The 23,972-nt window shown below is 36.5% G+C and overlaps 3 protein-coding genes and 1 long non-coding RNA gene across 4 annotated transcripts; all 4 read right to left on the bottom strand.

Annotated features, from left to right (window-relative positions):
* LOC18785697 (protein TSS) lies at positions 1,214-13,118 on the bottom strand. Its single transcript, XM_007220376.2, has 25 exons — positions 12,708-13,118; positions 12,366-12,492; positions 12,193-12,254; positions 11,511-11,603; positions 11,112-11,184; positions 10,565-10,900; positions 10,406-10,473; positions 10,164-10,295; positions 9,996-10,037; positions 9,385-9,909; positions 9,112-9,269; positions 8,483-9,014; positions 8,332-8,394; positions 8,131-8,232; positions 7,302-7,619; positions 6,458-6,550; positions 6,242-6,343; positions 6,052-6,156; positions 5,678-5,811; positions 5,136-5,319; positions 4,708-4,839; positions 4,497-4,609; positions 3,999-4,086; positions 1,554-3,781; positions 1,214-1,445 (listed from the first exon to the last, which is right to left on the bottom strand). The coding sequence occupies exons 2-24, from the start codon at positions 12,424-12,426 to the stop codon at positions 1,715-1,717; spliced, it is 5,583 nt and encodes a 1,860-aa protein (XP_007220438.2). The 5' UTR covers positions 12,427-12,492; positions 12,708-13,118; the 3' UTR covers positions 1,214-1,445; positions 1,554-1,714.
* On the bottom strand, positions 16,090-17,749 carry LOC109947021. Its single transcript, XR_002270032.1, has 2 exons — positions 17,664-17,749; positions 16,090-17,518 (listed from the first exon to the last, which is right to left on the bottom strand). It is a non-coding gene; the product is annotated as an uncharacterized LOC109947021 (long non-coding RNA).
* On the bottom strand, positions 19,327-20,488 carry LOC18786579. Its single transcript, XM_020557411.1, has 3 exons — positions 20,414-20,488; positions 20,193-20,274; positions 19,327-20,048 (listed from the first exon to the last, which is right to left on the bottom strand). Exons 1-3 carry the CDS (start codon positions 20,486-20,488, stop codon positions 19,327-19,329), a joined length of 879 nt encoding a protein of 292 aa, XP_020413000.1.
* On the bottom strand, positions 22,293-23,358 carry LOC18787447. The gene is made up of 4 exons (XM_007219968.1): positions 23,317-23,358; positions 23,175-23,240; positions 22,994-23,027; positions 22,293-22,885 (listed from the first exon to the last, which is right to left on the bottom strand). The coding sequence occupies exons 1-4, from the start codon at positions 23,356-23,358 to the stop codon at positions 22,293-22,295; spliced, it is 735 nt and encodes a 244-aa protein (XP_007220030.1).

The following is a 23,972-nucleotide window of genomic DNA, read 5'->3' as shown; positions in this document are numbered from 1 at the left end:
TCCTGAGTTGGAGTTGTCTTGGTAATTACTTCACTTTTCAAACAACACTTTACATGAAGAATAGTACCACCTCTTACTTTTATACCCATAAATCTTATGTGTATAATACGTGAATTTGTGTGTATAATTGATTTTTTTATTTATAAAAACACGTGCATTAAACATGACAAATATGTACGTACGTGTATTATATTTTTATTTTTTTTAAATGTGTATTTTACGAATTCTTTAAGATGTGTATGGAAAACGGAAAGTATTGAAAAATATGTATGTACGTGTATAATACGAGTATTAAAAGGAAAAATGCTAAATTCTTTATACGGGTAATAACTGTGGAAAAGTAAAAAAATCAAAAACGGACAATAGAGACTCGGGTAAAGATGTAATAGTAATGGATAATGCTTTAAATTCTTTTTCTTTTTTTTTTAAAAGGACTTCAGTATAGCCGCGTTGCTATACCTTTAAAACATTTTAGTATATTTAAAGAGTAGCCACACATCTATACACTCTAAATATAAATATATTTTAAAAGTACAGCCGCTCGACAATACTGTTTAAATATTCGAATATCTTTTTTTTTTCAAAATAAGAACTTTTATCTTCGTATTACCTGACAAAGATATGTATTACACTACAAGCTTCAAAATTCTTGACTGAAGAAGTGTTGATGGATCATTTGAGGGTTGAAGAAGAGCACCTTCGCGTATGAACACATCGGAGTTTTTCTCTTTATTTTGGGCTAATCCATGTAAGACATTATTACGGTTTTTTAACCAAATATTATAACAAAGTAACCAAATGCTTTCGGTTTTTTTTTTTTTTTTTTTTTTAACGAAATAAAAATATAGACTTTGTTTATAGGTTCTAAATCATACAAGAATTTTCAAAACTTTCTTGTGCCAAAGAAGGTACATGCATACAACCTAACGAAATATATATATATATATATATATATATATATACACATTCCTTACTGTGTTGAATATAGTCCTAACAATATGTGCCTCTTGCATAATTTCTTACCTTGTACTTTTGACTTTTCTATGTTGAATTTTCGTGTACTTTTGACATTTCTATGTTGGCACCCCTCTATTAGATGTTAGGGTTTATAGTTTAGGGTTAGAAACGACCTGAACGTTCAACCAGTAATTAAGTGAGCTTGTTTTGAGCTAAGAGTGACAAAAGGCATCAAAGCTAAAGAAGGAAGAAAAGAGTTCAAAAGAATCTCAACTTGGACAATGGAGAAAAATAATTAAGTCATATACAACAGATCCAAATCAAAAATGAAAATCCCATTTATTGTAACCAAAAGAAGTGATATCAGTTTTGAATGCTGTGGTCTGAAAATTCAAAATAACAAAATTTCTTATATGTGATGAACCAAAATTGTCATCCCATAAATTAGTCCCGCAGAAGTTCCAAAATTAAGCTTCCTACTGTAAAACCTGCACATCGACAGTTCAAAAAAGAAAACCAAGTATAAATATTAATCTTAATAATATAATGATGATAACAATAAACTGTTAGAACAAAGGTGTAAGCAGACCACTAACCTGAATTCATCTTTGAGAAGCATGTGTAAGTAGAAACTGACCACAAGAGATCAATTGATTCTTGTCCCTTCTGGATATAATGCAAAAGAAGATTTTGATCCCACTTTTTTTGCTCAAAAATCTTGCTGCAGCTGATGGGTAACAAAAGCAAATTGGGGGTGTTAAGTAGCAGTTGCCGTGCAATTCTCACTTGATGGAAAGCTGGTGGCTTTGGTAGCATCACTCCCTCTGACTACTCTGTTATTTATGACTTTGAAAGACTGTGAGCCATATGGTCGACTGAGCAAACTTATTGGCATTCTCAGAGTCTGCTTTCGGTTTCTTCTTCCCCTTATCAAAATGCTGAAGGTTTTCTCTCCATCGTTTGTCCGTTCACTGCTGCTTCCAGCTTTTCTGTTTGGGCTGTCACTTGGTTCATTCTGAGCATCTTCAACCCCACAAAGGTTTGGACCATTTTCCTTTACACTCTCAATTGCATTACTCATTGGCTCTGATGTCAGAAGATTGACTTCTTTCTTAGTTTCCCCCACATTATCAATGTCTACTGGCAGAACAGGACCAGAATCATCACTCTGAAAGTTTGACTCCAATGGGGGATCAGAAATCGGCTCAACAACAGGTGTTGGGGCAGAGAAATCCATTGGATGGCAGCCAGGCCAAACTGTACTATGAACAAACTCGGGTATGTTAGGGTTCACATTACACTGCCATGCGAAATGATTTGGATGAAACCCACTGCTGGTAACAGGAAAGGCACCGGTTCGGATTACTTGGGGTTGACTGTAAGGAGGGTACATAAAAGGCAATGGCTGTATGATGTTCGGGGTGGCAGGAGGAGAATGGTATGGGTGATGAGGGGAGGAGCACATTGGTGTAGATAAGACAGTAGCAGGCCCTGGATGAAGATTCATGTTTACTGGCCAAGGAGCAATAGTTGGGACAGGACCCGCACCAGAAGGTATTGCGATGCTCATGGGAACTGGAGCAGCACGTGCCACAGATGGTGAGGGATTGAATGGAGCAGCCGACGCAGACAACTTCTTACTTGGCTGCCCTCGAGTGTCAACTGAATTTGCAGCATCCTCTACACCTTGCAAAGTGGAGATGGAGTCATGCAGTTCACAAGTGCCAGATGGATCCTTCTCACAGATTCCCTTCGTGGGAGAACCCATAGATTTTGGCACTCCATCTATTAGTAATTTATCCTCTACCACTTCATGAATCTTAACCCCACTGGATCCCTGTCCATCCAAACACTCAACCATCCTCAGTGAAGAGATATCATCCTTTGCATCCGTTGAATTAATTTCTCCTTTCTTCTCAGCAGCTCCAGTTTCCTCTTGTAAGTGGTCTGTTGTAACCAATACGGAATCCTTCTCTTCTTCAAGTATATTTTCTAACCCAGTTATGTTTGGTTTGGAATCTCCTTTGACTTCAGTTGTTTCTTCTTCATGTATTTGAACACCATGTTCCTGGTTATCTGGAACGTTGCTATGGGGCAACTCAGTTTGCATTTTCGCAATAGTACCTGGTGGAGCCAGTGCTACTTCCTTGTATGAAGGAGATTTTCCGAGACTGACTATAGAATTTTTCACTGGAGCAGTGCCATGTGGCGAAATGTTTAGACTGAGCTCTGATGGAGAACTGAAACTTTTGCCGTCATTCCTAGAGGGCTCTGCTGTAACTACTTTGGCAGACGAAGGCACAGACTTTACTCTGTATGTTACAGCTTTAACTGTTCTCCGTCCAAACTTAGTACCTTGAGAGGAATTTGCAGTGTTTTCTGCGTAACTTCCATGAGATGTTGGCCTTTTCTTCACAAGGTAATACCTACTGTTTTGATTAGTATTTTTTGCTGAAGAATAGTCCATGTCACTTTCTACATATTTCTTCTGGTAACTATACACCTTCCCAATAGTTGCTCGCCGTTGTTTTAGACGCCTCCCATAGGAGCCAGCAGATCTAGGCCTTTGAACTGATTGCCAGCCATCTTCACCTTCAACTTGTGTTTCAGAAGATATCTGATCAAAAACAGTTTGATTTTGTCCTGCATTCTCTTCCACGACATGCTGGGGTTCAACCGGAGCAGGGCTGTTCTCCTGGATGGCCTCTGTTTTATCTCTTGGTTCAAGTATATGTGTCTCTTCATCTGAACCCTCTTTAGTGGTTTCTTTTGAAGAGTCATCCGAACTTTCTAAGCTGATAGTTTGGTAGGATTTTTCCTTCAACTGCACAACAAATTGAAATAGTTTGATCAGGTGCGTTACAAGAGAATAGAGAGTTGAAAGAAAGTGAGTCTTCTTGTAGTAGTATGTGTAGCTCTGTTAAACTCACAACCACGACCAAAACTCTATTTTTCAAGAGGGGGAAGAAAGTAAACGAAGAGAAAAAACAGAAAAAAGGGAAAAAAAACCACAATACAAAATGACCTGGCCCCAAACGTACCTTCGTTATGTAGCTTTTCCTCTTTACTGCCATATCTCTCCCTTTGGCATCATGAACTGGATTAATGTAGTCAAGCAAATCTGATACACTGCCAATTTTAGTGAAAAAAAAAAGGTATTAGAAAGGATATGCATGTTATGAGGAAGAAATTCAATTAAACATGATCCACTAAATAATCTCAGCCAGACAATCTTTTGTATTCAACAATAGAACATAACCAATATACTTAGAAGAATCATGTAATTTCTCACAACTAGAAAATCCACAAGGAATATATTCAATTTCAAGTTCAGTTTCGCCAAATGACACTTGTAGGCATGTAAAAGGGTCACCTTTTACAATCCATCCTCATGTTTGCACTTCCACAATCAACAATTTAAGTTCATTGGTAGTTGAAAATTACAATTGTGTGGTTAGACATCAAAGCAGAATAATAAGTACATAATAACTGGGGCGATTAAATAAAGTTCCATATTAACAGTGACAATGCTATCAAACCTTAGGTGGCCTTTGCTGGCTATAGATGCATCAGGCTTTCGAGTCCCATTTCTTGCAGCTTCTTGCTGTTCAAAAGCCTTGGACTCAAAGTACTCAAGCCAAGCAGCAGCATCCTGCAGTGTTTGTTAAAGCATTTTAGAATGATTAATCCTCAGAAGAGATATTTTTTTAAAGAAGAAAAAGGGGGCCTAAGACAAGATGAGGAGGATACTTGTGTACGTAAGTCATCTGGGCCAAGCTTTGCTCGCAGAATTTGTAAAGTTGTCTGCTCATGCTGAACACTTAAAGGATATGCTTCCATCAATGAGAGTGCGATTGCAATAGCGTGGTAACTTGCAGCTGTCTGGAGAGGTTTAACATTAAAATGTTTAATTCTCAAACATATAAAAATTAAAAAAAATTGTTAAATTTACTGTCTTAAATAAAATTTATTTACTATCCTGAATAAATTTTCTAGTGGGGTATCTGTGAACACATAGAACATGTAAAGTTTCACTGGTGGTATACTTGTTAGTTGTTACAAACTGAGCCCTCATTTTTGGCACTAACTGTATCTATCATCTTACCTCAAATATTGTGAAAGTTAGAACTTTAGGGCATAGATAAATTAATGAACAAATAAATGAACAAAAACAAAACCTGAATATGGTCTGGGCCGAGTAACCTTTGGTTACACTTCAAAGCTTTGTGTAGATATCTGAGGGCAACATGTACATTTCCCAGGCCTTCCTCCATCATAGCCACATTGATGTATGTTGCAGCAGTGTTTGGATGAGATGGTCCGCATGTGAGATGCAAAAGATAGAGAGCACGCTTTACATACCTGATCAGAAAAAATTGTGAGCTTATACTTGTAGGAAAAAGTAAATCAGAAACACTTGGACTAATAAATGAAGAGACTATGCATCATGCAGTTATGACTTATGAGTCTAGACTATTTTATCTTCCTGTTTTCTTTTCCTTTAAATGGAAAAACTTCAAGAACGAATGAGTAAAAACGACAAAGCAGGTTTGAACAAAAATAGTAAAATAAACAAAGACAAACAAAACCAACAGCTTGCATCAATAAGATCATGAGAGCAACCATTGACATCATCACACAGAACACAGATTCCACTGAACATGCAAACTGTGAAAGATTTATATACACGGATATCACCTTAAACAAGAAAAAAACATACTTGAGAGCCAGCTCTGTATGTTGAAGTCTGTAATAGAACACAGCAAGGTCCCCATAACTCTTCATGGTGTCTGGATGGTCAAGCCCTAATTCTCTCTCATTGATATCCAAAGCCTTTTGCTGATAAATTGTAGCCTGTAATTGGAACAAACTGTTGATCATCCATGGCATGAAACCTTTACCAAAAGAAAGGGAAACTTTACATATTTTGCACATTTTTGCGCATGTTGTTCCAAGAAGCATTTTAGAATGAAAGTATGAAAGGATATAAGTAGCCAACCCCCCAATTTAAAGTCTATGATTGGTCATGAAAGGTAACAGAATTGACCTCAGGTATGTCACAGGAACACCAAAATAAAAGGGATAACAACAGACCTGATTAAAGTCTCCAGTGTGATATAAAACTACAGCAAGGAGGCTATAAGCTCCTGCTGTCATTCGATGGTATGGACCACAAACTGCTACCAGCTTTGCAAGTGCCTGAAAATGCCGAAGTACAGCAGGTAACTAAATAGAATACTAAATAAAGGAATGAAAGAAAAACTTCTGGTACCAGTCCACATACCTTAGTGCCATATGCAACTGCATCTTCAAGTTTCCCCTTATCTAAAGCTGTTTTTGATGATTCAAGGAGTTGCCTACCATCTGCCGAAGAGCAAGCAGCTTGCTGAAAACAGCAGATTAAAAGGTTAAATTACAAAATATGGGCACACTCTAATAACTTCTGAGACTCAATAGAATAGAAAAAAAATGCTTTTAATATTTCATGTCCAGTCTTCACCTTATGCACTGGGACTAGACTGACAATATCTGAACTTCGGAACGGATTTGGAGAATCCATATCAAAATCCCTTGGAACCATCTCAATACCCGCCTAATTTGGGGGATGGGGAAGGGGAAAGAGAGAACAAAATGTCAGTGTTCATATTTTAGTACATATGCAAAATACTTGTTATTAAATACACGATTGATGATCATTTTTATTTTATGATTATCCTCAAATTCAGTAAGACATTAGTCTGATCTATGTATGTATAATCTAACATCATAGATAATTATACTATAGAAATCAATGCATTTAGAGAAAAGTGGGAGCCAGGAAGGAGAATACTTATTGCAAACTCATGATTGGAAGGATTCATCAAAGTGGTTGGTAATGACCATTGATGGTTACATAGGAGTTTTACCTGACTTTGATAAGTGAGTTTAACCTGTCAAAAGTAATCTATAAAGATTGGCGTGACAAACAAGTTGAGGCATTAGTTGCAACCTTCATCATGAGTTCACTTTGGGGCTCTGATTTCCTCTGAATTTTGGGATACACCCTTCTTTTTTATTCACGCGGATTGCCAGGTCGTTATTTCTTAACACATTGTTTAGTTTTAGATGCTTTGCAACGTTAAATTTTCTAGCAGCTAGTTGTTTAGAGGTATTTTATGTATTTCCAGTAGACAGCGGGTTTACTCTGTTTGTAATGGAAATCTTTTGTTCCTAATACATAGATATATATTTGCTAGCTTCATGGTCAACAAACAAGCTTAAAAACTAGAGTGTGAATTTACAAAGACAGTATTAAAGAATGTGGGCCATCTCCAAAAGCTAATGTTCATTGACATGCTACATACCTTATGACATAATCCACGTAGAATCGCAAATCTCCTCACATCGTCGTAGTTGAAGCTGCTAAGATCCCATCCATATCTCTTTCGCAAGAATACCTCCAGCCACCTCCACACAAGGGAATGAACATTGCATGGCTTATTTAATTCTTCATTTTCCGAAACCCCCAGCATAAGATTCAAGGCAGCAGCAATCGACACAGCCATTTTCTCAGTGCTATCAACGGCAGAAATCACTGCCTGAAGTATGTGCTTAAATGCTCGCACTATCATCTCATGAATGCAAAGGGACTGCACATGGGATAGCTTCTCTGAAAGCTTGACCTGTAAAGAAATAAAAGGCAATTTTCTTTCAATATGGCATCCTGTTTAAGCAGCATAACAAACGTCACCTACATGTAGGATTTCAAATTTCTGAGAGTTCCAGTTTGGAGATGAGAGATAATGCAAGTATCAGATATAAGCAAAAGGATAATGCACATTATAAATTTGACGCTATGCAAACATTAGTGGCTGGTTAACATTGCCTAACAGCTCAGACCAAAAAAAAAACATTGCCTAACAGCCACTAACACATGATAAAAGGATTGCTAGCTCCAGATCTTGGGAAAACTGTCATATATTCTTTCTTTTTTGTTTTTTTTTATTACACACTTCAAAGCCACATAAACAAACAACCTCCAAAAATCAGAACACCATGTCAAATTATTAAAGTTCAGATGGGGCATAGCACACCCAGCAAGGTAAGGACGCAAACAAAAATGTTTCTTAGGTAGATGAATTATACAGGGCATGTATTTAAAATACGAAAACTCTAAATTAGTAGAAAACTTACAACGTGCCCCAGAGAACGCATCCGAAGACCTCTAGTATGCATGAAATCAGTTAAAGTCCGACCATCAACTGGTGAAAGTTCCAATGAACCAAAATCTGCTACCTGTATTATATGATAAATTCTAGAAACAGGAATCACCATAACAATACTTACATGCAGAAAGATAAGAAATTTTAAGCAAAAAAAATATTTATTCATTACCAGTTTTGGAAGAGCAACTTCAGAGTAGTACTTCTGAGACAAGTCGATCAGTTCTTGCAGAGACTGTCAAGTACGTGGTACATTAGTTCACGATGTATAGTACAAATAAGCAAATGTTGTAAAGCCTCTTGTGACATCTATTATATATTACCTTGCAGTGAAGTCCAGTTTCAGATTCTTTTAGTCGAGCAAAGGCAGCGTCAGACAATATCTCTGTCAGCACAAGCTCATTTTCTTTGGCATTAGTTTCAAACTTTGACTCTACAGAAGGGGATGTAGCATTGTTAGCTTCCCCAACAACACCATCTGCAGGAGACTTTGAGCTCTCAGATTGCAGTTTGATATTGCCTCCATCTGATTTTTTCTTGCTGTTTTTAAGGGATTTAAGAGGTGTCCCAAGTCCCTCAACCTTCATCTCGTTCTTAGCCTTCTCAGTTGATGGTTTCTTGTCTTTATCCGCATTTTTTTGGTCTTGCAAGTGTTGAATCCAGCAAGCTCCAAGTTCCCATCTCACAAAACTATCAGAATCTAGCTCCTCTTTCTCTAGCTTAGCAAGACTTTCTTCTAAGAGCCCCTCAACAAAAACGCAGGAAGCAGAAAGCTCTTCATGCTCCAGTATTTGCATATGCGATGCCGGTTTATTTTGGTCCGAAGGTGTTATATTGTGAAGTAGTAATCTCAAACTGCAAGCAACAAGGTACAAGTTAGGCTCTTATAGCAAAACTCCATGACAAAAGGTTCGTATCTTTACATAATACTCACAGATGAATTAATGAGTACCTGTTGATATTAAGGGCATTGGCGCCACCTTCAGGTTGATCAAGGAGTTCAATGCTTTGAGATGGAGAACTGACTTTCTTAGTTTCCTTTCCCTCAACCTTGACAACTGCAATGTAACCACAATATCTGACATTGACAACACCTAGAGTGTTGACATCCTGCACGCATAATTTTATCAAGAATCACCTAACTGTGCCAAAGTTACAAAATAAATCTCATAGCGTGGAGAAAATTTTTATTGATCAACAACATTTATTTCAGAAAATAACTTACATGGGCAGCAGTGTTTTCATCAGCAGTGATCCCTTTTAGAAGGTTTCGTTGTGCTAGATTCTTCTTATCCACTCCAGTTGCTTGAATTCCATCAATTTTAGTATCTACCTTACAGCTTGCATTAGAAACATCTTTTGTAACTGTCACGTTCAAGTCCCCTACTCTCTCGGTGTAAAGAATTCCACTGTTTGGAACTGAACCAGTCAATTCCGGTTTTCCAATTACATGCTGCACAGCCTTAATGGCTCTAAAAATGGAGACATCGACAAATAGGCTGTGAAGGAGAAATGCCTTCCTATCTCGAATCTGCCTCTCCTCGGCTGTCTTGCAAGGCATAGATGCAATATACCAAAACTCGTTAGCCCAAGGTATCAGATCAAATTTTCCATCTCTTCCTAGACCACCTCCATTTCCACCCCAAGTTTCATCCTCCACAGGTAGAGCAGGGAAAACTGAGGGTGTCTGTGCTGAAACAGGTGGTACCAGCCATGTGTTTGCTCGAAAGCCGTAAGGGAGATTCCCAAACTGCAAAAGATCAAGAAACTCAGTTACAAACATAGAACTGGGAAAATACACACTCATACAAGAAAGCATAATGAATTATCCTATACCTTATTACGTTCCGAAAATGCTTTCAAGAGCTCATCATAAGCCTGAAATATGAGAAATTAAATACGCATATTATCATTACACAATTGCAAAGCTGAATTGCTCTACACATTACATACTTAAGCTGAGAAAAAATAAACACTTGAGAAACTCAACAACAGCTTACTAACATTGTCAAAGGCTCTACTAAGCTGCCGTAACAAATCGACCAGGTTGTGACACAGAATCCGCTGCTTCCCTACGCTATAGAATCCCTTTCGGCAAGCTTCAACATGAACCACCTTCCCATTGCAAAGCTTCACCTGATCATTGCAAAAACATAAGATGTGTTTGGATTGGATGTTGAGAACTCAAAAATAAAATAAAATTTGTGTCTTTGTGTGTGCATAGACTGCGTAGACGAAAGTCTTACTTCAAGGGAAAAGAGGTGATCCTGGGGCAAAATCTCATCGACTTGTCGTTTCGTCCCCCTTCTAATAACTGCAACAATTCACAGCATTTACACTCAATTTTTATGCCATAAAATACATACATACATGCGTAGAGGAGATAAAGAGGACAGAGAGAGTACATTGCAGAGGAGGAGTGAGGTGGGAGAGAGAGAAGAAGTCGTAGAAAGAACCAAGCTTAAGGCAAGAGTGGCTCATCTCGGTCTCCGAGTCCACCGCCACGTCTCGCTTATCGGCTCCTGTGGAAACTTGAGACTTGGAGGTGTTGGTGGTGGTGGATTTCTTGGCGCTCTTATCCTGCGCACCCGGCGCATTTTTACCAGAGCCTGTAGAAGAGGCATCGAGCTTAAGACCTTGGTCCTTCGTCGGCGAAGGCGACGCCCCGAAGCTCGTCGTGCAGGCCACGATGTCCAGCACGCGTCTGACGTGCGCCGTTGCGCGCTGTTCATCGTAGTCCTCTGAGAAAAACAGAGCACACAGAGAGTGAGAAATTTGATTGAGGAAGAAGAAGAAGCGCGAGTACGACGACGTTCTGGATACGTTCGGCTCAATGGCCCTGAAACTGTCTAAAGCCCAATGGGCCTCAAACTGCTTAAAGACCAACGGGCCATAAAGATAGATCATAGAAGTCAGACAAAACGACGTCGGGTTTATTTTTTGAATATTTACCTTCGACCAACGTCAGGACGCATGGTTTTAGTGCGGAGACGTCCACCGTATCCTTTAATCGCTGCCCTCTTACCTGCAATGAACGACAACGATATTATGGTCGTTTGACTCTCTTTTTTGTGTGGCCTCTTTGCAATAAATCATGGGTAATTATACAGTCATCACCGCGAACGCGATTATGGTCTAACTTTTTCTGCTAGGCGTTCAGCCACATGAAATTGATTTTAGGGTTTCTTTTGATTTGGTCTTGTATTAAATGCCCTAATTTGTCAAAGGCAATGAAATGAAAAGTCTTCAACTACATGCCATTTTCTCCTCCAATCAGATGTTGTGAAATAAGATTAGCCACAAACAAGAATAAGATGATCACGACCAAGTATTGTGAGTAATGAAAATTACCTCATGGGTAAGTGAAAAATTTGTGATATTGCAAGTTTCTGTGTTCACTGATAATAGCTGGCGAACATCGATAATCCTATCTGTTGAAATTCCCTGCTAAGAATATCAATGTTAATTTCGCTACATGCTCAATAATGCTAATATCCATAATATGACACATATTTATACATACGGACCTCACTTAGCATAAGTAATTCAACCTTCATATATACCATACATGTAGCATAAACTAAAAAACAAAATGTACTTCTGTCCTTAAAGCATCAGAAATTGACAGTGAATTGGCTCATTATAACTTGGTATGAACAATGACAATAAGGACAAGGACAAGAAAAGAAAAAGCACATTACATTTTGTGTGCTTGCAAGAGAGGCTTTCTAGCTAGCTTCTATTATGGAAGTAGGTGGGTGATGCCTATAGTTTGGAGACTATTGCACATATTCGAAACCGGCCAATGAACCAACTTTGACACTATACAATTGCTTGTACTTAAAAATAAAAAATAAAAAGTGCCCATGTGAATTGGAAGCAACAAAAACAAAACGTTCCTGCCTTACAAAAGAGTACAAGTCACAAGACAGAGAGACTTAGTTAGCCAAGGTTGACAAAGCTAATAGTAGAACTTGTTATAAATTAATTGCAGCCACAAGGGCCTTGAGCTGAATTTAGAAACCATCCAAACCTTTAAAACAACACTGCTTTCATCAGGAAGGTTCACAGTGATGTCCATGACAACAGGAAGAACTGCAGAGACAGAAAGAAAAAAACGACACAAGGATTAATTAATCCGGGTGCTTAACTAATGATTAGTTTGACTAAATTAAGCAATTTGAAGACAGATTAATGATTGATTACCCTTCTCTTCTTTCTTCTTCTTCTCTCCTTTGCCCTTTCCACGACTGTTTCTGGGTGCCATTTTCAGCTTTTCTTGAATGAATGAGCTTAAACTCGAATATCCTTAATTACCCACCTAAGTAGATATCTGAACAAGTTTAATTAATTAAATCAGTGTTAGTAAGATGCAAGATACTCCATGGATAAATTCAGATAAGGTTTAGAGCACAAGCCAATGATATCTCAAAAGTGTTTCTTTCTATTTTGAGAAACACTTCAGGAACAAAAACACTTCAAAAACACAGCTGAGCTGAAGATTAAATGAAAACACAAAAAGAAAAAACCAATAAAAAATTTGATTACCAAGTATGTGGAATTAAGCTTTTCCAGAGAAAATGGAGTTTTTTTTTTAATGCAGAAGGAAGATAGGAGATAATTAAACTGAGCTGCACCAATTAACCATGCAAGTAGAAAAACATAATTATGAAGAAGATAAGAGGAGTAAAAGCTCTCACTCTCTCTCCGAGTGGTGAGGTTCAGAGTTCGGATAATGAGGAGAGCAGAAACAATGAAAGAGGTTTGTATGGAGATGAAGAGGAAGAAGAAAAAAGGTGGAGATGGAAAAATAGGAGAGAGGAAAGAGATATAGAGAGATGGGTGTGTGATAAGGAAGGAAGGGCGGAGATTTAACAGTCAGAAGAAGGAAATATTTGGCTTTTTATGGCAGTTTTCTTTCTGGCTTATACAGAGTAATTATCATTTTTGTAGGATGTATTTTATTTTTCTAATTTAATTTATTAATTTTAATGAATTTTGAAATTCTTATTTTATATATATATATATATATATAATGGGAAAGGGTTGGCAATGACGTTTCTGCTGCACTTTGTAATGTAGGAGGAATTTGGGGCCCACTTCCTTGTTGGGTCCACTGAGACTTGGATACCATGTAAGAGTAATCAGAAAATCACAGCCGTTGAATTTGTTGTAAACGGTTTGTAGAATCTCTTCTTGCTTCTCTTCCCTTTGGATTGGGATGGGATTGTATTTTTATGGGACCCACCCAGTGATAGGAATAGTTACGTACCTTAAAGAAATTACATTACCTTTTTTTTTTTCCACCGCAGATTGATAGAATCGTAATTATATGATCCTAATTCAATTCAATCAAACTTCACATGGGGGGAAATAGATGACAATTTGATCCGTACCCTCTTGAAAGTGTTTACAATTTAATGCGTTCAGATTTAAGTCACTATAAGAAGTTTTGTCATACATGAGAAAGTATCTATAATGGACTTAGAATGAGTTAAAATACTCTCTGTTGCCAATTGATTTTGAGTTGAAAACATCATCTTCCTTTATGGTATCAAAGCAGGTTTTTACATGTGTGAATCCCAACTACCGCGCATGTTACTCGTCACCCAATATACATTGTTCACACGTTGTGCTTGAAATTTTATCACATGTACGGGAACATGTGATGATGTGAAGTGTTGTCTCATATCAAAAATTTCGGAGAGTTTGACTACTCACTCGTTGCTAATTCATTTTATTTGTTTAGTATTTCATATATGAAATCTTTCTTTTTTAAAATTATAGTGAAGAATCTCAAGAAAAAATAGCAATTTGCTATGCATCATTTCATTACTACTAATGTAAACTTGTCAAGTCCATAGTTCTACTTCTTCAGGGTTTAAAAAAACCTATACGTTTGTAATGCGTTTCCATAAGTCATATAAAAACAAGCAAATCCAGGGCTATAATGCATATATGTGGATGGAGAAACCACCACTCCACCAGCATGTATAGTCCCTGAGACTGATGTTTTGTTTGGTAACTTAGACACAGACCTATGAAATTTTTGGCTCCTTTTAATTTAATTCCTTTGTTTTGAATATTACCTCTTTTGTTCTTTCCCAACAGACTGGATTGTTAATTAATCTGTTAATATTGTTTAAAGCATCTAATATCTGTACAGACAAAGATACTTTCACTGCATTATTAATACAGTTATTTAATTTAATTTTTTAAAGAATTATAATTATAATTTTATTTTTTTTTGGCAGATGAAGTGAAGCAAACAAAGTTTGGTGGTGATCCACATATGAAAAAAAGGATTGAATTGCTGTTGCTTATTTGTTGCTTTGCTTGACACGCTTCCCTTCCTTTTTGTCTTGAGCAAATTTTCTTCATTGTTTGCACGGTTCTTAATTTTCCACCAATTATTTGTTGTTATCATAAGATTGGACATCTTTTTTTTTCTAACAAATTTTAGGAGATATTTGCTTTTTTTTTTTTTTTTTTTGGGTGACCTAATTGTTTATATATATATATATATAGGGTAATTATTCACGTAAAATAATTTAATGGTTAGTGGTATAATTATTGGACCTTAATTGACATAAGCCGAAAGATTATAGTATTTTCTAAGATATCCTAGTTGCTTTTTTTTTTCTCCCACGACATTGATTCCCTCCATTGCCTTACACATGCATATGATAATATGCGACACATAAGCATACATAATTTTGGAATTTATTTACTTCTATGTTTTCTTTTATTTTGATATGGACATTGCTTCCTTCGTTTCCTCGAAAAAGGTATTCCTATTTTTTGCAAATCAAAGTATGATACATATGCAAAAATAATTTTAAAAAAATATAAAACGATAAATCTCTACATACACAACAAACAATGATTAACAAGAAAATAGAAGTTCCCACTTTCAAGAGAAAATGCAAGTATTTTCCTTTTAGTATTATTGGAAAGCCCAGTGGAAATGATGATGCACTTGCATATAGCTGCAAGTCGTTACTAATTGTGGGCAATAGAACCCACTCAAACTAGACCAATTTTAACGTTAGGTCAACTAGTGGCCACTATTCAATTTGGCACTTGAACAACTTGAGTGGGGCGGTAACTAGATTGTGTGTGCACTTTTTTGAAAAAAAAAACACCTTTTGGATTAAATTATAAGTTCTTTTTTAAGGGATTTGACAATCAATTTTAAATAGCTCGGTGTTTTTTCCAATTATGCACCAACAGAAGCAATATCATCGGTGCAAAGTGTATCTCAAATTTATAGCAATGCAAATAGGAGATTGGTCAAAACAAGCCAAATATAATTTTTGTTGGGAAACCAATAAGTGACCAAGCACAGTCCCATTCTTTAGTGAGCTTTGTGTGAGTGTCTGTCTAGGTCTGCTCAGCATCACTTTCCCAGTTGGAAGTCCCATCAAAATTCAACCCTAGTTTTGGTTTAGAAATCAACCTCTTGATAAAATAAGAAAAAGACATAAACCCTCAAATCCCCTCTCCATACTGAGCTTCAATACTCTATTTGAGCTAAAGAGATCATCCTCTCTCACAATACTCTCAGTCTCAGACAACAATCACCTGAAAAAAGTTCAGGCAACCTTTTTCTTTCAAGCTTCAAAACCCTGCAACTCAAAACCCACGCCTCATGGCTCACAGAAACATACTCTTTAAATTCCTAATCCTCTCAAGAACACTCTGGCACCTATGCTGAAGCCTATTACCCATCCAGCAATCCCGTCACAGCCTCGTTTTGATCAATCCCTTCTCTGGCTATCAAATCCAGATTTCTCTAGAATACCCTAGTCCACAATTTCATTGCTCCACTTTTCCTATGCATTTCAATGATTTCATTGTTATCAAGAACAAAAGCAATATTGAGAGAGAGAGAGAGAGAGAGAGAGAATACAGATAATAAAAATAATAATAATTGAATACTGTCTTTTTTTAGTAATGCATTGTCATTTTATTATACATTTTCAGCAAACAATACAATCTTTCCTTATTTTTTCTATAATAAGTAAAGCAATACAACATATCACTCTAGGTGCATTGCTAATATGCACTTCTACCTGCAGCCAGATAAAGTGACATTCTTTTCTATTTACCCAATTCAGAGCAAGTCAAAGAAGTTGCCAGAGCTGAGAATACTCAAATTTATCCAAACAATAGTGTTTTCTATTTATACCAGACCATATGTACCTTGTCATAAAATGAATGAATAGACGTATGAGCTGATTATGGCTAATCCTCCTACTACAAAAGGTACAATATGCAAAACCTTTCGACATAGTTAATTCAAAGGTATGGTCAGATGAACAAGTAATCAACCATTATAACATGGCAAGAGGGCCCTAGTGCCTGTTGAACCAAACAAAGATGCTTAAATCTAGCCATGCTTGTGTACAATTGATGCAGAAATCAAATATGGACGAAGAAAATGAATTCAAGGGTGGGAAAGTGGGGATTAACTGTACAGGAGGGGGCAAATAGAATCTTGCTAGAACTAAAAAACAGACAAACAAGCAGACATTCTCTTCAAACTAAAAGGGGAAAAATTAACTTTGCACTGGAACTTTTGGGACTTGCACAGATTCTTCCTACCAAAAGAGAACACACACACAAACACATATGAGTAAGAGATTAACTAAACACATCAACAAAATAGATGCACAACATAACCAAGAACAGAACAAGTTAACGATCAACTCAAGCCAAAAATTAAGGCCAAAACCTGTCACAAAAATTAAGGGCTGGCATCCATGAACACTATATTTAAAACACTAGTAACATGAAAAGCCACTACCAAACAACCAAAACCGCAAAAACTTAGCAGCCCATTACACAAAACCCATCCAGCATTGATTTTCCCAAAACATATACACAAATTTTGTTACACAAAATGGACCAGGGGAAACATAATAGTTACCCACAATCAAAAGACAACCTAAAATACATGGTTTTCGACCCATACGACAGAATTTGGGAAAAAAAAAATACGTGGATTATAAAGTGTTTTCCATAACTTATATAGGTCAAGCTCCTTTCTCAACAACAACAAAAATCACAATCGAAAGCTAAATCCACATAAGAAGAATGGCAATCATATCATCGAGATGGATCAGCAGAAAGATTTTTTATCAATGCTGGAAATTGGATGGCAGCTAAGTCACTGTTGCAATATGTTGGGAGCAGTCTAGGCTGGCATTCAATATTAGAATGTAACCCACGCCTTTTCTTACGACCCATCACTGAGGCTTATAGATCAAACCCCAGTGCTGTTTGATTTAGAAGAGGTTGCGAAAGTCGCAATGCAAAAGCTTTAACAAGGACTAGGGCCCTCTTCGGTTCTTTCACTGCCATCACAAAATTCCTGCTCAAACCTTTTACTATTTCACCATCATATCCATCTCACTTTTATGACAAGTTGATTTTTGCATTTTCTTCTCTGATTTTCTAGGCATCCAAACAGATAATTTAGAGAGGGAAAACTGAATATACCTGAATGAGGCCGTAGAGCTTAAGCTGGTAACTCCTCAGACTCGAGAGTGAGACGGAGGCAGAGATTCGCGAAGAGTTTTGAACAATGATACTGGAGTGTTATTAGGGCGTCCTCCTTGTCCACTAGACGATGTCGTTTTGTTTTTCTTCACCCAGGTCGATCAATGAAGCCCAGCTCAAAATTACGAAACAAATAAGGCCCAATATTCTGGCTCAAAAAATATAGTAAAGCATGGTCCTCAGACGTCCAGGCCCAGATTCGGCCCATCTTCACCTAAGTTTCAAATTTTTTTACAAAACCTAATTTTCAATTGCGCGAGGGCATGTCCTAGTTTTTTTCTTATATAAATACCACGAGGTGTCCCCACACCTGAAGGGTGGAGATTAATCCCCGCTCAGGGTTCGACTTGCCTCTTATCACAAAATACTTCCAACGGGTTTCGAACCCATGTGTCTTAGTTTTTCAATAGTCACAACTATGTATTTTTGTCACCCTTTTTATGTACATGTTGTTCGATGTACTTTTTAAATCTTTGAATATAAATTAGTTTTTGTCCATCCTTCCTTTAGACCGCACATATAATAATTTCAGTATTATACCAGGTTTTGTTCACATAAAAGATTAGATCAAATGCGACTTATGTATAACTCATATCTCATGTTTTAAACACTAGATTTAATAAGGGGATTGCAGATCAAATGTTAAGAGCGGTTTCCCCTTCATTTAAGGTCATGATTCGAATTATCCTTCCCTAATATCACTTATAGAGTTTGGACCTAATTTTAACACCCATGCACTCATATGTGGTTTGAACTTGTCTTGTTATCATTCTAGTCCTTTAGTTGAGACAACTTATGCAAAGTAAAGTAGGGGATCAACTATATTTAGGGTCTGTTTGGGAGTGCTATTGACATGTCAAAATGCGATGCATGACAATCAAAAGCGATTTTGATAAGTTTGGCATATATAAAAATTGCTTATGTTACAAAAACACTTTCTAGTGTTGCTTTTCTTTTTTGGACTCTTGATGTGCATGTTTTATAGTAAGAAGCTTAATTTTGAAACTTTTGTGGGACAAATTATGGAATGACAATTTTGGATCATCATATATAAGAAATTTTGTTATTTTGAATTTTTGGATGCGGCATTCAAAACTGATATCACTTTTTTTGGTTACAACAAATGGGATTTTGATTTTTAATTTGGATCAACTGTATATGACTTGATTATTTTTCTTCTTTTCTTTTTTATCATTTTAGATGAGTATTAACACTAGTAACTTGGAATCTCTGTTGTTTTTTTAAGTTGTGAAACCATGGGTTGTCCAAGTTCAGATTGTTTTGAACTCTTTTCTTCTAATATTAAGACGGATCGAGTTGATACAAAAGTTTCCTTGTCTGGGACAGTGATGCTTCTTTATACTCATTTGATTGTCCAAATTAATCGTAATTTCCTAAAGGCACAGACAAAGTCGGCTAACTAGTGCCCACTTCAATAAACAACTCACATAGAACGAGCCAAAAAAAGGAAGCAAACATAGAAATTAGGGTACTAAATTTTAGATTTTTGAAATTCCAATCATGTTTGCTTAGTCTTTGATATATAAAAAAACCCCTAATAATTTCTTACATGAATTTCATAAACAAAATACATCCGTTTGGTTCATACGCAAACGTAATCTTCTTCAATCCTCAAATGATCCATCAACACTTCTAAAGTCAAAGGCTCATTAATATTGCGCTTCAACTTGATGTTCACATGCTTCCAAGAGGCAGGGAGCTTGGATAAGATAGCAGATACATGAAATTTCTCACTCAACGTCATTCCAGAAGCCACAACTTCATCGAAAATGCGATTGAATTCTTGAATTTGCTCCACAAGTGGCTTTTCATCGACCATCTGAAAATCCATGTACTTTCTAACCAGATATTTCTTTGTTCCAAACATTAATTTTAGATCGTCCCACAGTTGTTTAGCAGTTGGAGTTTTCTTTCTCTTTCCGTAACGATGGAGGAGATCATCGCATAGATAGTTCAAGATCGTGCGAAGACCCAGAAAGTCATCCTTGATCCATTTCTCTTTAGCATCCTTCAATTCAGTAAGTCCTCCAGAAAATGCTACAGATCCTACAATAATGCTAGGGCATGGCTCATAGAGTACATATTCAACTTTTAATTCCTTGAGGAAAAACTCCATTCGCGGCGCCCAGATGGGGTAGTTCTTCCCATCAAGACGAACAGGGTCAATGGGAACAAGTTCTGGACGAGCAAGACCAGACATACCATATTCCCTTTGCTCATTATCACGTTCAGATCTCAACTTTGACTCAATCTTGGCGACCGCATGCATGTCTCGGGTCCTCTTATTCAAGTCTTTCCAGATGACTGAAAACATATAACATCAATACAAATCACATGAAATATAATTTAAACAGTAACTTAATGAAAGTATATACATATTTCTAACCAAAACCAGGACCAGGAGTCAGTAATTGCCATGAGAAAATAAGATATATTAGTGTATTGTACCCCAGCCAGAAACCGGCATTCCATCTCTTCCTTCAAAAACTCCATAAAATCCCCCAATCTTCCATGGCGTTGGTTTTGGTAGCTAATAAAACAAGAGAATTAATTTAGATCACACACGCCCACTAAACACTCATATAGAATAGAACCAAAAGAAACCTATTATATAAGAATTCAATTTTCCTTCCTTTCCAAGTAACCAAACTTAGAAATTAGGGTTTCACCTTCGTGTCCGTGAGCTCTTCTCCACCGTTCCGGCCCTTGCCAGACGGATCGATTCCAAGTCGCTCTGTGTCCATGTCTCCGAGTGTTTTTATGCTTTGAACGTTTGATTTGAAGCCTTTATTATAATTTGTCAGGTAAAAAAATGGTTGATGGCATGATCCCTACCCTAATTTAAATTCTAGTAATTCCAAACATGTTGTTTGTTAATCCAAATCACGAAAAACCTGGTCAATTGGCAACACGTATCCTATTCTTGTTGGCCACGTCAAAGTTAAGTCTCACAAATGAATGAAAATAGTGATTTAAATTAAGATTTAAAAAAAGATAGCAAACAGTGAGTGAAAGAATAATGCCTTGTGACGTGTTTAAGAATAAATCAACTGATTTACAATAAGCTTATCTGCTAATTATTCAAAACATGCCGACCTCACAATACCATGTGTCACAATAAATATTTACAGGGGAATTTTTGTTGATCTCTTTCGAATGTACAGTCTATGATCCAGAAGAGAGTTTACAACAGAGGACGATAGGGGAAAAAGGGAGGGCTTTTGGGATCAACACTTTGCGAGTTACTTAAGGATTGGCTACTTGTGATCACACCACTAAAAAATAAAAAATAAAAAATCACACTAGCTATTGATGTTCAATTGATCATTTCTTGTCACACACGGTTTGGATTACTATAGGAGTGAAATTGCTTATATTAAAGCTACATGAACCAAAGTAAAGAATGGTTGAATTTATATATGCAATAAATAAAAGGGATTACTTGCCAAAATAATATTACGAGAGACATTGTACAAAATTATGAATGACCATCTTACAAAATCTTTAACTATTGATACGTATTTTGAAACTGAGTTCTGAATCTCACTTCATCCTTAACTTCAATTGTTCCAGCTAACTCCCCACATACAAATTATATGACTCATAATGCCTCATTTCCGTCTAGTTGTACAATAATCATCAATTGGGTAACATGGCACGTAAATGAATCCATTGTTTTACTAAAATGTATGCAGCATCTACAGACATGGGCTTAGCCAGGTTGGGTAGAGCGGATGTGCTCCCCACTTTGCATCTAAGTTCAATTTTCCATTCACGAAGTTTAGATTAGTTTAAAGTAGAATATCGCTTCCATCCACAAATAAAAAATGAAAAAAAAATTATAAGCTCATCCACTAGCTATGATAATTAATTTCCTTGTTTCTCATGTTCATTCCTTATTATATATTTTATTATATATTATAGATTGTAATAATAATATTTTTGTTGGGAATTGGATGGGTAGGGATGGCAGATAACTGAGGATGGTATCCCTATCCTGAACCCGGCCTGATAATTGATGTATTTATTTTTAATTGACACATTTATAATGCGATATAATATAAAAATTAAAAAGTTATCCTAAACTTTGTAAGATGTTAAAGCTTTGGACATTTTATAGTTTTGTCCAATTAAATTGAGATGATTTTGAATGGTTGAGTGAAATTTAAGTGTTAAATAGATTTTACCCAGACGGAGACAAGAATGATAATTTCCCAAAATTTCATACATGGAATGAGGAGCGGACCCTGCGGTTGATGGATGTGAACACTAGTATTACTGCTCAGTTTAATTAATAAAATGAAATAAAAATATTTTTACTAAACTCTACACCTAGAAAGGTAACCTCAGTAGTATTGAGGTTGAATTTTCTCCAATAGGTGATTACAAACATGTTAATGATTAAACAAATAGTTAGAGCAATTGAATAATAATAAAAAAAAATGTTATCAATTTTAAAAGAAAATCAAAGCATGGAAGGTCCCATTAAAACTCGAAACATGTATAAAAAAACCAAGCTTACTACTAGTTTCCTTTTCTTGTGATTAACTAATTGATGCGTGATTGTTGTTCAACAATCAGGCGATGAATTAGTTTTGTAACAGGCAGATGCTCCTCGCGCATCAACTCGATGCACACATCCTCCCAAGATGGGGGGAGCTTGGAGATGATTGCATTCACATGAAATTCCTCATCTATCTCCATTTTGTTACACCTAACCAGAGCGAAGAACAATGAATCCATTTCTTGAGCTTGCACCCACATTGGTTCCTCCTCCTCGAGCAAATCAAATTCCATGTACTTTTGAACCCGAGATTCGTGTGCTCCAAACCTCAATTGCAGCTCATCCCACAGTTGCTTGGCACTTGTTTCCTTCCTCCTCTTTGAGTAATGAAGAAAAAGATCATCACATAGATGGTTCAAGATTGTATGAAAACACAGGGTGTCATCCTCGTTCCATTTCTCTTCGGCAGCCATTGATCGAGCAATTTCTTCAACACTTGCATCTGTTTCTACCACAAAACTTGGGCGTGGCCCATAGATCACACCTCTAAGATTATCTAGGACATGTTCCATCATACTACATCTCCAAGTACCGTAGTGCTTCCCATTCAAACGAAGATTGTCAACGTCAACAAGTACTTTATCATGAGCACAACATGAACATGCCAACACAACACAACAGCAATGCAAATTAAAATACAATCATAACACGAAGCTAATGTGTATATATATTTGCATTCATTTACCTTTGGGAGTAACAACTTGATATCCATCCCCCCGCTGTTAAAAAATTAATAATTTAGATCAGAAACCCACAAACTAAGACACCATAAAATTCTCAAACTCTTAATTCTTTCTACCAATAAAAAAAATTCCTTCCAGTTCTTGCACTTTCCAAGTAAACAAACCTAAAAATTAGGGTTTTACCTTTGCTTCCTTCATGAGGTGCTCTGCGTAGCGTAGCATATAGTCATCGTTGGGTTGGTGTTGAGCCTATTATTGAACAAGTCAATTTTTCTTCAGTTTCATACACTTTCCAAATAAACAAAAGAGGAAATTAGAGTTTCACCTTCATTTCCTTCCCCTCGATTCCGAGTCGCTCCGTGTCCATGTCTCCGAGTGTTTTTATGATTTGAAAGTTTGAAGCCCTTATTATACCTTTATCAGGTAAAAAAAGGTTGGTGGCATTTGTGGTAAATGTAATTTTACTCAAAATTCTAGTTTGCTCCCTACCTTAATTTGAATTCTAGTCATTCCAAAAATGTTGTTTGTCAATCCAAATCACGAAAAACCTGGTCCAATTTTCAAACTTTTTAAATCCAAATTCTAGAAATGTGATCTGATCCTATTCTTGTGGACAACGTCAAATTTTCGTCTCACGTATTAACCAAAAATAATCATTTAAATTAGGATTAAAAAATAGTTAGCAAAACAGTAGGACTATAATGCCACGTGTTTAAGAATAAATCTTTCCCCCTTTCTCTTTCTAACAACGACAGCAATACAATGGTAATACACAATTCTACCTGCAGCCCATATAAAGTAAAATTCTTTTCTATTTTACACAATTCAAAGCAAGTCAAAGATGTTGCTAAATCCGAGAATACTCAAATTTATCCACGGAATATTGTGTTTTCTCCTTAGTACTAGTCACAGACTCACACAACTTCAATTTTGTTAGTGTTAGTCACAGACTCACACAACTTTCATTGTTATCAGCTTGTC

This window comes from Prunus persica, chromosome G2 (genome assembly GCF_000346465.2).
Source record: "Prunus persica cultivar Lovell chromosome G2, Prunus_persica_NCBIv2, whole genome shotgun sequence".
Taxonomy (NCBI): Eukaryota; Viridiplantae; Streptophyta; class Magnoliopsida; order Rosales; family Rosaceae; genus Prunus; species Prunus persica.
This window is presented reverse-complemented; position numbering and strand designations above follow the sequence as displayed.